The following is an 18029-nucleotide window of genomic DNA, read 5'->3' as shown; positions in this document are numbered from 1 at the left end:
ATAACATGTTTTATAACTATCTCTAGTTTAATATTTTAAAAATATGTATGTATGTTTCTGTATGTTTAGAAATGCAGGAAGTCATATAGTCAGTGACTCAGGAGGAAAATCACTTCTTTCAAATAAATTATCTTAACAATCTATAATTCTGAAAAATGTTAGACAAACTCATGACCTCCTAGCTTCTCTTAGTGAGATTTGTTTTTTAACTCTTGCCCCAAAGGTATGCTCATTAGTAGATCTTTGCCATTTCGGTTGTTTCTGGAGCAGTACCTTGCCCCTAACACTAGGCAGTTCTTTTTAGAACTATCCCCAGCTGATTTCTTAAGTTCTGCAATCCTTCCTAGTCTGTCTGGGTCTCAATTTGTCTTACAGAAGCAGCATGTCAACATGTCAAACAACAACAGATGAGCATAGTCAATGGCATATACACTTCTTTACTGTTGCATACCATTCTGTTTTCATGGTGCTGTTTGGATATTATTTCTATTTCATACTTCTACCTTGGCTAGACATGAAAAGCTCATTTTAAGAATATTTCAAATCTCTTAATTTTTTTCCTTATAGACGCTACCATAAAATTTTGAAAATGTTAAATTGTCCCATTAGGTTCAATAAACTACAAAAGATGTATGAAAACCTACAGCACACCATTCATTAAATAGAAGAACTCAAAAGGAATCCATTGGAAGGAAGCCAGAAAAAGAAAAAAAAAAACTTGCATATAACAGATTCTGGTCATTTATTCTGTAACTCCTAATTTCTCTCACCAAAAGAGAAAAATGCTATTCAAGCGTAAAAGACATATTTTTTTTTACTAGAAAATAAATGACAGTTTTACATTTACACTGGCATTAAAGATATTTCCTCACCACATTCCTATAAAGCAGAGAAGTCACAGGCTGGCATAGAGTCACTGCTCTTGTCCATCGAGCAATAACTGGTGCCCTCCATCTCTAAGTACAGGCTCTGTTCCCAAGAGGCTAGAGGAAGGCACTTTTTCTCTTCCTCAAAGAAACTGACTTCACATCTAAATTCTATCGAATGTACAACCCATGGATATTACAGCAGTTATGAGTTCTTTAATATACACACACATAACACATATAAACACACACATATGCACGTGCACAGTGGTGGGGCATCTCATTTCAAAGTAGAAATGTCTCAGTGGAGTGGGGAGAGGGAGTTGACTAAGAAAAGAAAACTGACCTAGACCAGAATTTCTCAACCAGAGTCCATACTGTTTCCTGTAGATACAAAGGATATCCTAAGAAAAACCACATAAATGAGGGGCATGCACACAGTATGAGTCTAGGGGACAAACTGGTAGCATGAGGGATGCACTACAGGAAGAATACAAGGTCAGAAGGTTCCATGTGGGAAAATGTTCAGAAACACAGATCTTGAACCATTCTCCCGGGTTTAGGCTAGACTTATTTAAACAATTGAAAACGATGAAAAATGACCTTATTTTAAAATACCACCTGTAAAAAAAGATCTCTGCAATCTCCCTGAATAACCTTTTCCGATGCTTAATGACTTTTTTAGTAGCAAAATCCCTTTTTCCTAAATTAAGCGTTTACCCTTTCACTGTTGAAAATTAGTTATATAACATTTGTGGTCACAGGTGAAACGGTGCCGTTTAAGAACACTGTCAGGATTAAAAATTTTGTTTTCCACCCCTGTAGATCTTATCTCGATATATTCTTAGAAACTTGCCTCTGCCAGTTGAAAAAGTGCAGACTTTCCACAGCGTTTTACAGGCTCAGCAACACCCAACTGTGATGTGTTCGAAGAAATCTAGGATTGAAACAATTCGTGTAAGTTATTGTAATTGCAAATGCAGAAAATTTGCTTCCCGCTCTTCTATGTTCAGGAGTTTCTTTAGATTATGAGAACTTCATTGCTTTACTGTTTCTTTGTTTATTTTAAAAATATTTTTATTTTTTGGAAGATTTTGAGTCACACCCAGTGGCGCTCAGGGGTTACTCTTGGCTCTGTGCTCAGAAATCGCTCCCGGCAAGCTCTGGGGACTGTATGGGATGCCTGGAATCGAACCGATTTCTGTTCAGGGTTGGGTGCGTGCAAGGAAAATGCCTCACCACTGTGCTTTCTCTCCAGCCCCTCTTTAATTGTTTAGATTCATGTGCTTCTCCCCAATAGAGTGGTGATGGAGGATCTATTGTGGGCTGGGTGGGCCTGATTATTCATGGTTCCCGGAAGCCTGGGGTGCTGGGGATTGAACATAGGTCTTCTAGTGCCCTACACCATTCGAACTATTTCCCTAGCACCACATCCAATAGTTATTTAAATGTGCTATGCTTGGAATTATAATCCTATTACTTTAGTAAATAAACCTTAAAAATAACAATAGGTCTGGTGATTTAATGAGAAGATAAAATACACGATAAACATGAACAAAGACATATGTAAAACATTATGACATTGACAACATAATCGTTGTAAATATTATTAATCTTTAGGCTTTAAAATAAACTCTGTAATCTTAAAACAATAAATACATTTACAATTCTATACGTGTACAACTTCATTAACTGGACACAGATTAAAAAGGATTTAGTGTCATTTTGTATTCACCAAAGTAATCGTAATTTTTAAAAGGATTATATTTGGGATTTTTGTGTAAAGATAGTGACAAGAGCCAGCAAAATTTTCTTTTGATAATCTAAAATATATGTACTATTCAAAGTGAAAGACCTAGGGAAAGTACTTGACTCAAATAAAACACTATCCCTAAATCTAACCTCAAGCTAAAAACAAAGCAAAACACAAAACCAATTCATTTAAAAGGACATATGCACATTATTCATTTCAGCACTTAGTACAGTAGTTTAATGATTAGGTATTTGATGACAGGTGAATGAAAAGATGAGATTATGCAACCTGTTGCAATCTAGTTGGAAGTAGAAGATATGTTGAATGAAGTAAGCCAGAAGAAGGATAAACACAGGATTATCTATCTCATTTATCTGTGGTATACAGAATAACTGGACAAGGAAATATAGTATAGTAAATGGGAGATGCCTAGATTGTCCTTGCCTTCTGCAGGACAGGGAAAGGACAGAGAAAGAAAATAACTGAGGTGGGAAGAAAGAAGATGAGAAAGGGAAGTAATGAGGAAACAGGAGACAGGCCTTCAAAATATATAGTGATGTAGGAAAGTAGTATAGCAACATATCCAAAGCAGACTCAATGCACTGAAAACATGAGATCTAAGTTCCAACTACTGAACCTTAAAATGTGCCTGCCAAGGTAGTGGGTGGGAAAGTGGGGGCAGAAAAGAACACAACACGGGAACACTAGTGGAGGGAAGTTGACACAGGTGAAGTGTCTGAAATACTGTATGCCTAAGATTCAAGTATTTTTTAAAATAAATTTTCAATTGAATCATTGTGAGACAGCTCTAAAGTCGTTTATGATTGAGCTTCAGTCATACAATCTCTAACACCCATCTATTTACCAGTGCAATTTGCAATTTCCTGCCATTGTTTTCCCCAGTTGCTTCCCACTTTTTCTCCCGCCTGCCTGTCTACATCTATGGTAGACACCTCTCTCTCTGTCTCTTACCCCCTTTCCCTTCTAAACATCACGGTTTGTAATACTGATTATTGCAATGGATTGCAATATTGTAATGATACTGAAGGGGTTTCATATATATATTACTACCTCCTTTCAGCCCCCAGTTTTTGTTTAGAGTGATCATTTCCAATTATCATTGTCATAGTAGTTTCTTTTCTGAACTAACTGCAATCCCCCACTATCTATGGCAAGTTTCCTACCATGATCTAGTCCTCTTGGCAATATCTATTATCTTTGTGTACTAATATCATACCTTGTTCTCTTATGTCCCACAAATGAATGCAATCACCCTGTCTGTCCCTATTCCTCTGACACATTTCATTCTCCACACCCATCCATGTATAAACAAATTTAATGACTTAATTTTTCTTAGATAGCTGCATAGTATTCTATTGTGTACATGTACTATGTCTTTTTTTTTTTTTTTATCCACACATCTCTTCTCTGGTATTTGGGTTGTTTTCAGATTCTGGCTTTTGTGAATAGTGCTGAATTAAACATAGGAATGCAGAGGACTTTTCTGCATTGTAATTTTGGATCTCTAGAGTATATTCCCTGGAGTGATATTAATGGGAATATGGAAGCTCAATTTCTGGTTTTTTTTTCTTTCTTTTTTTTTTTTTTTGAGGAATATCAATATTGTTTTCTAAAAAGGCTGGAACAGTTAACATTCCCACCATCAGTGATTCGGAATCCCTTTCTTCCTGTACTCATGCTAGCACTGGTTGTTCTTGATATGTGCCAGTATCTCTTGTGTGAGATGGTATCACAATGTAGTTTTGATTTGCATCTTTTTGATAAATGATTTTTTTCATGTGCCTTTTGACTGTCTATATTTCTTCTTTAGGAAAATATCTGTTGATCTTTTCTCCCATTTTTTTTTGATGCGGTTAGATGCTTTTTTCTTACCAAGTTAAATCTCTGCTAATATCTTTGATATTAATCACTTATCAGATGAGTATTGGGTAATTTCTCCCAATTTGTGAGCTGTTTTGTATCCTGGTCATCAATTCCTTTGAGCTGCAAAGATTCTGTAATCCCTCTCATTTATCTTTGCTTCCACTTGCTTGGCCAATCGCATTTCATCCTTGAAGATCCCTTTAGTTTCAATGTCATGGAGAGTTCTGCCTATGCTTTCCTGGATCTGAGAGTTTGTCTTTCTTCCAAACTAAGCCATTTTTATGTACTATTTTCTTAAATAGAATATTCACTTTATTTGTAGCTTTTTTATTGGTCTTAACATTAGAAAAAGAATACAAATAAAACAAGGATATACTAAACCATGTTAATTACTACCACTTTGTAGTATAGTTTGAAGTTGGAAAAGTTGATGCCCCTATCATCTTTTTCCCAAAGATTGCTTTAGTTATTCATAAAGGCTGTTCCATATGAATGTTAGGAGTGTTTGATCTATTTCTTTTGGAAAAAAGTTACGAGTAGCTGTATAGAAACTGCATTAAATCTGTACAATGCTTTGAGGGAATACTGCCACTTTAATGCTATTAATCCTCCCAATCTATGAGCAGGGAATATGTTTTAATTTCTGCATGTCCTTTCTTATTCTAAGACTCAACTATTAATAATTTTGTAAATCACTGTTCTTTAAATGAAACACATAGACATACAAAATCTAGCTTTCAGAGTATTTTCTAAATTAGAGCTTCTAAACTTTCCCACTAATGACATCTTTTGCTCAAAAAATGCAACCTGCATGAGTGCTACCAGAAATATATTGGATTCATTAAATGCTTGATTTTCAATTAATTTTTGGTTGTTGCGCATTTAGAAACCTTTTACTGGAGCCAAGTTTTTCATACACTTCACATTTAGTGATGTGATCTCAAATGGAGTCATGACTCAGTTTTAGAGAACCAGGATTTTATATACTTGAGGATTTATAATCAAGACCACAAATCTAAAGAAGAGGGCCGGAGAAATAGTAAAGAAGTAGTTAAATTCTTACAATTTAAGAATCACTGCTGTAGCTTATTAACATATTTATGTTATGTTGACTTCACACTCCTCACCAAATATAATTAAATAGCACCCAGGTGTTAGTAACAATAATATATTTGTTTTGCTTTTTAATTAAAAATATATGTAAAGGAGGGTGGCAGTTATCCCTGTGGGCAAGACCAAAGAAACTGACTTGGCCAGGCCTGGAAATTCTCCAGGCAGCAAGGTCAGCACGCTGATGGGAAGGTCTGGGATGTGTTATTGCTCTGGCCCTGCATTTTTGAGGATGAAATGACATACTATAGTGGAGTGCTTCCAGGATTGTACCGAAAGGTGCTCAATATTTGGAGGACCAGGTGGTGCAAGGTATAGAGCCTGGTCTGGGTATGTATGCTAAGCATAAACCCTTTCTTTCATAGTATTTTCCTGGAGAAGTTATTTATATTTGGGGAGGTGGGTCACACCCGGCAGTGTTCAGGGGTTACTCCTGGCTCTAGGCTCAGAAATCGCCCCTGGCAGGCTTGGGGGACCATATGGGATGCCAGGATTCGAACCACCGTCCTTCTGCATGAAAGGCAAATGCCTTACCTCCATGCTATCTCTCCGGCCCTATTTATATTCCTGATTTTTTTTTTTGTTTGTTTTGGTTTTGGTTTTGGGGCCACACCCGGTGGTGCTCAGGGTTTACTCCTGGCTGTCTGCTCAGAAATAGCTCCTGGCAGGCACGGGGGACCATATGGGACACAGAGATTCGAACCAACCATCTTTGGTCCTGGATCGGCTGCTTGCAAGGCAAACGCCTCTGTGCTATCTCTTCGGGCTCTTCCTGATGATTCTTAACATGAAGAGTTTGGGGTACTGGAGAGATAAGGCAGTGGGAAAGGCAATTATCTTGCATGTTTGATCCCTAGCACTACATATGGTACCCTGACCCCAGCCAGGAGTGATCCCTCAGTATAGAACCAGAAGTATGCCCTAAGCACAGTTAGGTATGGCCCCAAACTCCTTTTCCTCTAGTCTACAGTTCATGTTAAGAGTGATTTTGCGGGGCTGGAGAGATAGCATGGAGGTAAAGCGTTTGCCTTTCATGCAAGAGGTCATCGGTTCGAATCCCAGCGTCCCATATGGTCCCCTGTGCCTGCCAGGAGCAATTTCTGAGCATGGAGCCAGGAGTAACCCCTGAGCACTGCCGGGTGTGACCCAAAAACCACAAAAAAAAAAAAAAAAAAAAAAGAGTGATTTTGCCTTGTGATTATCTTCTTAGAGGAGACACCACCCCCACCTTTTGTCTCACATTGGATTCTATAGAGATGCTATTCCCAGAAGAGAATGGGTACACATTGCTAGAGGACATTCCTCCAAAATATCTGCTAATAGGAGGCCTTTGAAGGAAAGAGTCTTAAATGAGCTAGCTGAGTCATTAAGAAAGTTACAGTGAACCTGGGCATTACCATTGCTAACAGGCTTCTGTGCTATATTTAGCACAATCATTTGCTTTCTCTATAGAAATCAACTCATAGGACTCAATTTTTTGAAGCTTAGACCATTTTCCCTTAGCTAAACTTTCTGTGACAAATGCCACGTCTACTTTGTCTAGACAAAGTTGAATTCAATTACTCACTTTATCACTAAACTAAAAGAAACAAACATATTAATATAATCACCAAGTCAGTAACTTGAAGGAATAAAATCCTGAGCATAAAAGCAAGTCCACTGAGCCAAGAAAGTATAATAGAAAGGAAATGGCTTTTGTGTCACACAGACCTGTCTTCATTACTTTTAGCTGTGTGGACTTAAGCAAATAAGACTTTGAGCCTCATTGACCTCCTCTCCAAATAGAAACCTGTCCATTATGACTGTTGTGACAATTAGATTTCATGTTATTGAAAATCTTGGCACAGTGTCGTACTCATTTTATGCTCCCCCAAATAGTGTAATTATTATTCTTAATAATTTATGATTATTAATACTAATAAACAGAATCTCTTTTTAGTGTAATGCCAAAAATTATTTTCAGACTAAAATTGGAATGGGATTAAGAACTTCAATGTCAGTGGAAAATAACTAATTTGAATAATATGTAGAATAGTAAATTTGTGCATACTCATAGTAACCTTCGAAAATTACTGAAGAACAGTAAATTTGGTGGCACTGCATTATAGAGGTTAATATGGGTGTTTCTAGTTCTTCCAGTGGCTCCCTCTGCTGTCAGTTTTCTTGCTGCAGGTTTATGCTCACAGATGTGCCTTTTGCCTACCACATAGCCTGTGCCTCATGTAGTGCAAGGCACCAAGTGGCTCAGTGAAGAACCAGTGGCTCTTAATATATAAATTATCTGCCCTCTTAGTCAATGCACAGCTATCTGAGTTAAGATTTAAAATGTTTCCTTGCCATTCAAAAATAATCACCTATGTTTAGTCATGTTTAGTCCTATCCTTGCTACCAGTGGGAAGATTTTTTTTGCTTTTTTGGGCCACACCCAGTGATGCTAAGGGGCTATTCCTGGCTATGCACTCAGAAATCACACCTGATTTGGGGATCCATATGGAATGCCGGGGATCAAACCCAGGTTCATCCTGGATCAGCTGCATGCAAGGCAAATGCCATACAGCTGTGTTATTGCTCCGGCCCCTGGTAGAAAGATATTTATTGATTTCCAGATAATGGGGAGTATTTTAAATGTTAATGATTACAAAAATGGGTATGAGGGGAGGCTTGTGAAGAGGGTAATCATTTTAGTAATCTCCCATTTCCAGAAAAAAATCTGGATAGTGGTATAATATCTCTTATGAGAGAGGTGATATAAATATATCTTATATAGGAATTATATTTTAGGTATGATACATACCAAAATATAAAATCTTTTCAGATTATTAATTCTGGGAAAAGAGGGTAAAAGTTGTATATATACTAATGTCATAGGCTCATGGCTTGGACAATCAACGAATATTTTGTCTTTGGGCTCTATTTACACACTTTAATCTCATAATCAACCTACTTGAATGGCTCTGAGAATAAGTATATCCTGATTTGTTATGCCACGTTTATTCTTCCCATTGCTGAGGGTAACCCAGTGATCAACACTTTGGGTTGTTAAGGTGAAACTGGTGTATTTTTGGTTTTGAGAACCTCTCATAAAATAATTAGAAAAGGATTTTAAAAGATTATGCATTTTCTCAAAGTTGATGAGTGGTTTATGAAATAATTAGAACATCTTTAGTGATATGATCACAGTAATTAGAGCCTATTCTATTTCTAGTGCAACATATATGTTATAGGTCATTACAGTATATAATATTGTGCAAGGGACAAACCCACCTTGGAAGCATAAACCATGGGGCTGTGCTCATTACATTACACCATAGGGCGTGCTAGTAAGTGATGTCAATGTCTCTAGCTATTCTCTTCACTTAATTAAATGCTACCTGAGATACTGGCCATAATCTAGTAAGTTTTTCTTATGGCTATATTGTACCATTATAATAAACAGGTTAAGTATATGATACTAATAAAAAATGTCCCCCTGGGGGCTGGAGAGATAGCATAGCAGGTATGGCATTTGCCTTGCACGCAGCCTATCGGGGACAGACCCGGTTTGATTCCCAGCATCCATATGGCCCCCTGAGCCTGCCAGGAGCGATTTCTGAGTGCAGAACCAGGAGTGCCACCTGGAATGGCCAAAAAACAAACAAACAAAAACTGCCCCTTGTATGTTAAACACAAATTTCAGAGCTTCCTAAGTTAAAGGTTAAGTACACTAAGGAAAAAGATAGCAAAGATAAAAACCAAAATTACGCAATACTGAAACTAATTTTTAATTATTCAGGGCAACATTAGCTTTGTATTCTGGGAGAAAATTTCCAAAATGTACTGAGTGAACGAACTAATGAAGAGAACAAATGAACAATATGAGATGACTGGTCTTCCTTACCTTAAAATAAGTATTAATGCTTTCACTAATCCACATAATACTTCACACTTATTAGCTACCATGTGACAAGATGGTGTTCTATCAGGTATAATATCCTGTTACAAACCGAGCATTTCATCATGAAAATGAATGCGTTAAATGTACTTATTGCTTATATTCAATTGCGACAATGCCTATAAATCAAGTGAGATTGTGTTTCTATTTATACTGGCAAAGTAAATACCTTCGAAGGCAAGTTTTAATGTCTATTTGTCTAAATCATCCAGATTAACTTTCCGTCTTCAAAGCAAATATGTAATTTTTCAATGCAAAGATAAAGTCTAGGTTTTAGAGTCAGCCACAGAGCAGTGGAGAGAAGATGCAGACTAGTCATGGCTTTCAGACTCGCTAAATAATGGAAAACTCTAGCTCCTCTGGCATGATAGCTGGTCATTAGTTTTCAGTAAACAAGATCCAAAAAGTGACAGATGAGTCACCTCTACCTGTAAACAACGCAAGATGCAGATAGGAAACTCATCCTGACTAACTTAATGGATCCGAGCTTGGAAACAGAGTGATGACTCTTCAGATGGGCCATGGTTGAATCTAGATGAATTATGAGCATCCATAGGCAGCTAGGCTAAAGGGGCGGGAAGAAGCAGACATAGCACTCTATATTCCTTTATCCTTCTTGAAAGGGCAGATAGATTTTTCTCCCTTTAAATGCAGACATTCATGAAGTACTGACAAACAAATGTGGTGGGTTTTTTTGTTTGTAAGTTTCACAGTTCCACATCGGTTCATTTTGGCAGGTTTAAAACAATCAAATTTAATTAAGAAGGCAAGTATCCTGTTGACTTGTAAGGCAGAGACCCAGGATACAATGTAAATAAAGAACATTTTCAACTTAAAGAATTTCCCGTGGCTCATTCATTTCTTTGTATTTATTTATTTTTTAAATGTGTTCCTGGGAAATGGTAAGATAAATGATTCATCTCTAAGAGAAACGCTAGTTAATGTCTGCCGGGAGTTATAAATGATTGCAAATAAAAGGAACAGGAATGGTGTCTAAGAATTTTGAAATCCTGATATCAAATATTGCAAAGTCAAACATTTTAAAGAGTAAATTTTCCCTAAATTATGTAAACTACTTTTCTATGAGTGTACATATTAGGGGCTATGTGTATTTTGGAAAAGAGACTGGTGTACAAAATGGATGATGGGGAATAATCTATTATATATCCATTCTTTCTTATTTGCTCTCTACCAGTAAGGTCACAGAGAAACCAATAAGTGCCTCAAATTATGATTTAACTGTGGTGGCCTTCAGCATTTCTTTGTGTGGCCCCAAAATTTAAGTTTGAGAAGTGGTCTCTAATAGTGCGGTTTCTTAATAGAAAACTCATTGAAAATGTAAATTTTTAAATGCCACACTCTAGACTTAATAACAAAGTCTGGGAGGAGGGTGTCTGAATAATATGTTAAAGTGATCTGATATATTTTAAACTTTGAGAACCTCTGTCACAATATAACTGAATTTTTATACTGTCCAATTTTATAACAATCATGCATTTTAAGAGGCTTTGTGTTTTCTCAAGCAAATATCTATTTAATGAAATAATTAAAATAGCTTTAAGGATATGATCAAAGAAATAATTATAGTCTATTCTACTATAGTGTAGCATATATGTTCATAGCAGATTACAGTAGACAATATTAACAGTCTACCTGTGCTATTTATTGTTTACTTTTGAATAAAGTAGCCTCTCCAACTAGGTTGATAAAAAAATAGTATGATCATAAGATGGAAGAAATTGAAATTTTGGGTTTTCAGGTCAGTTGAGAAAGTTACTAGACATTATATACAATACATATAGCTAACTACATATATGTCTCGTTAGTAAACTGGAAATTTATAATCATGTGCAATATTTCTATAATTAAGTAGCCAGGTATATAGTCACTTCAAATTCTTAAGAATTACAAGGATTCATTATCAATCTGTGCAAAATAACTCCTAAAATATTTTATAAATATTTTTATGCTTCTCAAAGCTATGTCTTATTGTCAGGAACCAAAACACTCAGGAGAAAATGTGCAAATGAGTAGAGGGTGATATCTGAAAACAACTTCTAATACAATGTCTATGTGTAAGATGTTCTTTTTTCCTTGGGAGTGTGTGTGGGGGAGGAAGGAATTTCTCATGCTATGAAAAGTGAAGAGTACTCAGCAACAAATATAAATTAGTTTATATAAGAGAGGCACAGGATTTTGTTCTTCAAAATCACAGGATGCTGGCTGTTACACCACAAAACTTGGTCACTCATAACTACCCAGTCTTACAGAGCTCCTAAGACATTTAATGATGCTATCACACACACAGTACATGAAAGACCAGCTGAGATATACTATACTGACATTTTAAATTAAGCTGAATATTCTTAGTACTTAATGCATATGTAAATAATTTCAACTGTGTCAAAGATGAAATCTCAACCTTTCTAATATGCTATAGAATGTAAAATTTAATCAAAAAAGAATATATGGCACAAAAATTTGTTTTTAAAAGAAAGCTTTTAAGTAGTAGGATGGAATTGGCTAGTTATCAATATTAAGAATACATTTTTAGTCACCTTGCCAATGTTCAACTCTTGAAAAAATTATTAGTATCAAATAAATGGTTATCAGTAACTGGAGGAAAGCAAATAAGTATTAAACAACATTGTTTCCCAGACAGTGAAAATAACAGCCTGTTTATCATAATGAAAAATTATAATAAAATCTTAATTTATTCAGATTCATCAAGCAAATTGTTCTTCATGAAATGATAATATTATATGATATTTTTGCTATCAGTTTCACAAAATAGACCTCAACAACTAAAGTAAACAGGTGACAGAGAAGCCTACCAGCTAATCAGGCCAACTACTAAAACTACTGGTATAAAGTCAAGGTGGTTGACACAGTGTCCTAAGCAAAAACTATTTTCATGTAAGTCCCGAAAGAAATTTTTTTCCTCCAATTTGAAATAAGATGCTAGATTTTTCTCCTGCCAAAAAGGATAGCACTTTACTTTTTATTTATGCAAAACTCTTTATTCAAATGAATCAGTGATTCAATACATCAATATTAAACAGAACAATCCTGCTTGTCATTTTTCTCAATCCTTTAAAAACTGCTTAGCTTAGGATATGCATTTTTGGTTGAAATTAATTAAAAATAAAAAGAGAAAGGGCTTAAATAACATGGCACATTTGTAATAATTATATACTTTGTTATTGTCTATCAATTATTATTCATTAGAAATGAACCTATGACAGTTTGCAAGGGCTTTTTTTTTTTCTTCATAAAATTGAGCACATAGATTTACCTCCTTGTTATAACAACTGAGAAAATGCTTTCTACTGTGTATTTTTCTCTCTCTAGCTAACAAGCCAAAGAAATCTGAGATCCTGTAAGAGGTAAGCCTAGAATTAAATACTAATAAAAATATTGGCTGGAACAACATCCAAAGCTAAGCACTGATTTAACAGGTCATATTCACCACTGTACTTGCTGTTATTTGGAGTTATTCATGGATCACAGAATTTAATTTCACAACAGGAAATACTTTAACACTGGAATTTTGTGGCCTTCATGTTTACAACAATTTTTCCAATCTTTTAAAATAAATTTAAGACAAGGTGAAATGAAATGAACTAGTGCAAAATGCCTATTCTGAATAAAATTTGTAGCGTTTTGAAAAGGTGTAAAAGTTGGAATTGATCTGACTATACTGCTAGCAAAGGTAGCGAAAAGCAATCTTCTATATTTATATTTTATAAATTACATTAGATAATATATAGACTACATAAATATTCTATAAATTATATTTTGTTGGTGCACAGAAAAATCATGCCAAAGTTCAAGTCACTAAAAGTCCATCACAGCATTTCCTGAGTTAACTTTTCTGATCTCAAAAAGCATTTTTAAGAAGGCATACCTCTGCAAACTGAAACAATGCTGATGCCTGACACTGCTTTGAAGGAGTATCGGGGTGGGATGTACTTGAAGATATCTGAAAGAAAACAAGTAATTTTTAATGGACAAGGACATTTTCTAATATCAGACTAAGAGCTTCTGCCATATATTTCCACTGTAGTCACTGATAAAGATTAAAATATGAGTCATCATCCTTAATCCCTTTTAGAACCCACAGCATGAATGATAAAGGAAGACAAAGGCCTTGCTTCTGAAAACAGATGCTTAGAAAGGACAAAAAGCCTAGATTTAGCTCATTTGTCACCGCTCTTCTAACGATGTATCAGGCATGTATCAAACAGCAGTTGAGGAGACTTGTTTAAAATGAATTTCCTTATTATAATGGGTTTAAAAACTGTATTATCCAAAGCTGAAAAGAGTTTATAAGGCTTATTTTATTTAATAAGTAAAATCTGTCACTCTCTGCACCCACACTGCTCACGTTTAGATGCAGCTGTGAGAGTGCTGGAGAAGCCTATGGATGTGGGTCAGGGTATCTGGGATTGAATCTTAGCTCTGCTACTCGCCAGCTACCTGACCTTGAGCACCTAAGCTAATCTTTCGGCAAGTTATTTTTCTCCACTGTAAATTGACGATGATGATGATAATAATCCCCATTTTATAAGATTATGGTGAAAAGAAAATAAGTCATAGAACACACTGCCTGGCATGGCAGCAGAGCACAATAAACTATTCAATGAATATGAACAGCATTTCTTTCATAACACCCATGCATCCTCTCACCCTAGAAACACTTCAGGAGGCTGACAGAGAGGATCTGGCCACACAATCCTTGGATTGACCAGGTGATTTTTTTGGTTTCCACTTGGTAATTACAGTAGCCTTTAAAAGTTTTGCCTGGGGTTCACATGAAATTACTTTCCTAGCCTGTTTTGAAAGCAAGGTCAGCTATTATTTTAGGCTCCCAAGTGAATAAAGCTTTTATCCATTGACAAAATAGGATGATATAAGGGAGAGTCTGGACAGTATCGATTTAGCACATTCCCAATCTACTATTTTTCTCAATTAACTATAAACTTACCATCTTCATCACATTGTACATGTGATATATGCACCTTAATCAGAATTCTGATGACAGAATTTAGTGTTTTCTTCATTTTAATTAAATTCAGATAGTCAGAAAAAGAATGAAGTTGGTGACAGTATCAAAGGGATGTTTAGGGATGAGAAAGAGAAGACTGATGGAATTATTGACTTTATGTACTACTGAAACAATTTGGTAAATTTAAATGCCACAGAAGTTTGAAAAACAGACATCTTAGCACTTTTACTTTATTTTCTAAAATAAACATTTGTTTTTATTTTTGTTTTTTTAGGGTCATACCTGGCGGAGTGACATTACATGTAGCTCTGTGCTCAGGAACTCCTAGTAGTGCAGGGAGGACCATATGGGATGCCAGGGATCAAACTCAGGTTGGCTACGTGCAAGGCAAATACCCTACCTGCTCTACTACTGTTCCAGCCCAGCATTATTAATATAAATACAATTAACCAGAAAAAAGCATCTTCTAGATCCAACTGAACAAATTAAATAAAAACAAACCACAATGGATGAGAAATATGCAAGTGAGTTGAAGACACTGAGAACAAAATCATGCTGTTCTTGACCATGATCATCTTCCAATCTTATTTCTATCCTGAGAGTTACCTGTCCTATCAGCTGGCCTCCTAAACCTGTACCATAACCCCTTACTTTTCACCTGTGACTCCTTGGATATTCTGCTGATATATGGTTTAAATTTTAGGGAGAAATTAATCAGTAGTAGCTTTGTATTGAGTTCTAGGGTAAGTGATATTTTAAAAAGAAGTCGTTTTTTATTTTGTTTTTGGGTCACACCCAGCAGCGCTTCGATTACTCCTTGGTTCTGTTCTCAGAAATTACCCCTGGCAGTCTTGGGGAACCATAGGGATGCTGGAAATGGAAACCACTATCTGGTTTGTTCTGGGTTGGCGCAAGCAAAACAAATGCCCTTCCACTGTGCTATCTTTCTGGCCCTGAGAGAAGGAATCTTAACCTTTTAGAATTGATATAAAGAAAAGAGAAGATACTTTGCTACATCGTTCTTTAAACTGAGTTTTGAATTAAGTTTCTTTGAATTAAAATGAACATTTGACACAAAACAGTATCTTAAAAACTGTCAAAACATGCTAAACTTAACTTTAGTTAAAGTTTAGTTTTGTTAAACTTGAAGCTTTAAGAAAAGGGATATTATAAATATGAAATATATAGCCAATAAACAGTTGATTTTACCTTCTGATTTAACACTGGATAAAATAATACCTCATAAAATAACTAACAAAATATCTCACTCAATTCTTTTTTGGTTATTGGGCCACACCTAGAAGTGCTCTTGAGTTACTCCTGACTCTGGGCTCAGAAATCATTCCTGGGCCCGGAGAAATAGCACAGTGGCGTTTGCCTTGCAAGCAGCTGATCCAGGACCAAAGGTAGTTGGTTCGAATCCCGGTGTCCCATATGGTCCCCCCTGCCTGCCAGGAGCTATTTCTGAGCAGACAGCCAGGAGTAACCCCTGAGCACTGCCGGGTGTGGCCCAAAAACCAAAACAAAAATAAAGAAAGAAAGAAAGAAAGAAATCATTCCTGGTGGGCTTGGGGGAGCATATGGGATGCGGGGGATCAAACCTGGGTTGGTTACGTGAAAGGCAAATGCCCTAACTCCTGTGCTATCACTTTGGTTCCAATTAATTCTATCATTAAGCTTATTACCCACAAAACCAAAAAATATTAGTGATGAAGCTTAAGTATATACATATTATGGCTTATTAATAACTGTTTATAGATGTATACTTAGTTTATAATTAAGAGACTCTCAGTTCTAAAATACATTCCATTTTCCACTTATGGTTAGTTTAGTTAAGCAGATTTCTTCACTGCAATAAGTTACTGGCATCACCCTTCCAAATACAAAATAATTTTTCAAAACATCCTCATCAAATATAAATTACAATATATTACCTCGGCAAACTGAAATAATGGTGACTTGTGGCGCATTTCAGGTGATTCTGAAACATCAGGCCTGCAAGTGCCAGAGGATATCTGAAACAAATTAGATGGTAGAGGGATCAGGAGAATAGTTTCTATCATTTCACAGCAATATCACCTAAAATGTTCCTATTTGAGAAAATGATTTGATTTCCCTAATTTGAGATAATAATTTGACAAAAGGTAGTTATTATTCTGCCAAGTTTTATATAAGAGGCTTTTCAACTTCTAAATAACATCACAAAATAGCAAGGGATGGATGGGTAGGACAATGCATTTTACAAGTTATATTGGCCTAAGAGAAATTTCTACAAAGAAGCCCTCTTGCTCTCTTGGTTTTCTGACACAAAAGTCAAAGAACATTGAACCTTCTTCAATGCTTCCCCATCCCAAGTTCCATGTCACCGGTTCATGTAGAAAAATAAAATGAGATGATACCAATGATCTTTGTGTCAAACACAAACTCAGGTCAGATTCTTGTCTTGGATTTGTATGTGTTTACATAGAAGCCCTATTATGAAAGGTTAGAATTTAGCAGGAGAAATTTTACTTTTTTATTTTGAGGCCTCTTTCAGAAGTATTCAGGGCTTACTACTGTCACTAGGCTCACTCCTGATGGGAGTTAAAGGATCTTAATGAGTGCAAGTTATTGAGCTTGTATAAGAGTCATACAAGGCATATGTAGTGTACTATCTACTGGCCTAAGACATTTTTTATATTACATTATACAATATAGTATATTTATACTTATTTATATTTATTATAAGACAAATATATGTTTTAATAAATATAAATTTATACTTATTAAAAATAAGTATTCTGTACTATGTAATATATATTAATATATTACTATGTAATGTGTGTTGTATTCTTTTTTGTTGTTGTGGTTTTTGGTTTTTGGACCACACCCAGTGATGCTCAGGGGTTACTCCTGGCTATGCATTCAGAAATCGCTCCTAGCTTGGAGGACCACATGGGGCGCTGGGGAATCAAACCTCGGTCCATCCTAGGCTAGTGTGTGCAAGCAGACGCCTTAATGCCTAGGCCACCACTCTGGTCCCAATAATATTGTAGTCCAATCAATTATTTTACACTGCTGTTATCTTCATTTGTGATCTTCATTATTAATAGCTTAAAGAAAAGCATTATTACAAAAAAAAATCATCCAAGTTCTTTTCTCAGAGTTCACAGTTCCTTTTCTGTCTAATGCACACATTAACTTATTTTGTATTTTAGTGGCATAATCACTTAGCTGTAGTATTGCAAAAGTCATAGAAGTTACAAAATGTTAAAATAAGGAAAGATTTCATTATTCTTTGATCAACCCTTTAAAAAATAATTTAGAATATGAGAAGTAAATGATTCCACTTTCCCACCCTCCACATTCAGTAATGCTTTCATTCTCTACCATTGGTAACATCTATCACTTAGCATCACCAGATCTAAGTATTTATTTTATCTTTCATCTTTTCCCAAAGACTCTAATTAATAAAGTTCTCAATAATGCATGGATACA

At 35.7% G+C, this 18029-nt stretch overlaps 1 protein-coding gene across 1 annotated transcript in view; it reads right to left on the bottom strand.

Annotated features, from left to right (window-relative positions):
* Positions 1–18029, bottom strand: part of BBX (BBX high mobility group box domain containing) — a 310444-nt gene that overhangs the window by 57494 nt on the left and 234921 nt on the right. The window contains exons 8-10 of the mRNA XM_049785679.1: positions 16487–16567; positions 13452–13526; positions 1723–1803 (exon numbers count right to left, since the gene is read on the bottom strand). Of these exons, the coding sequence (XP_049641636.1) occupies positions 1723–1803; positions 13452–13526; positions 16487–16567 (237 nt within the window). The remainder of the gene's footprint in view (positions 1–1722; positions 1804–13451; positions 13527–16486; positions 16568–18029) is intronic.

Source organism: Suncus etruscus, chromosome 13 (genome assembly GCF_024139225.1).
Source record: "Suncus etruscus isolate mSunEtr1 chromosome 13, mSunEtr1.pri.cur, whole genome shotgun sequence".
NCBI classification, from domain to species: Eukaryota; Metazoa; Chordata; class Mammalia; order Eulipotyphla; family Soricidae; genus Suncus; species Suncus etruscus.
This window is presented reverse-complemented; position numbering and strand designations above follow the sequence as displayed.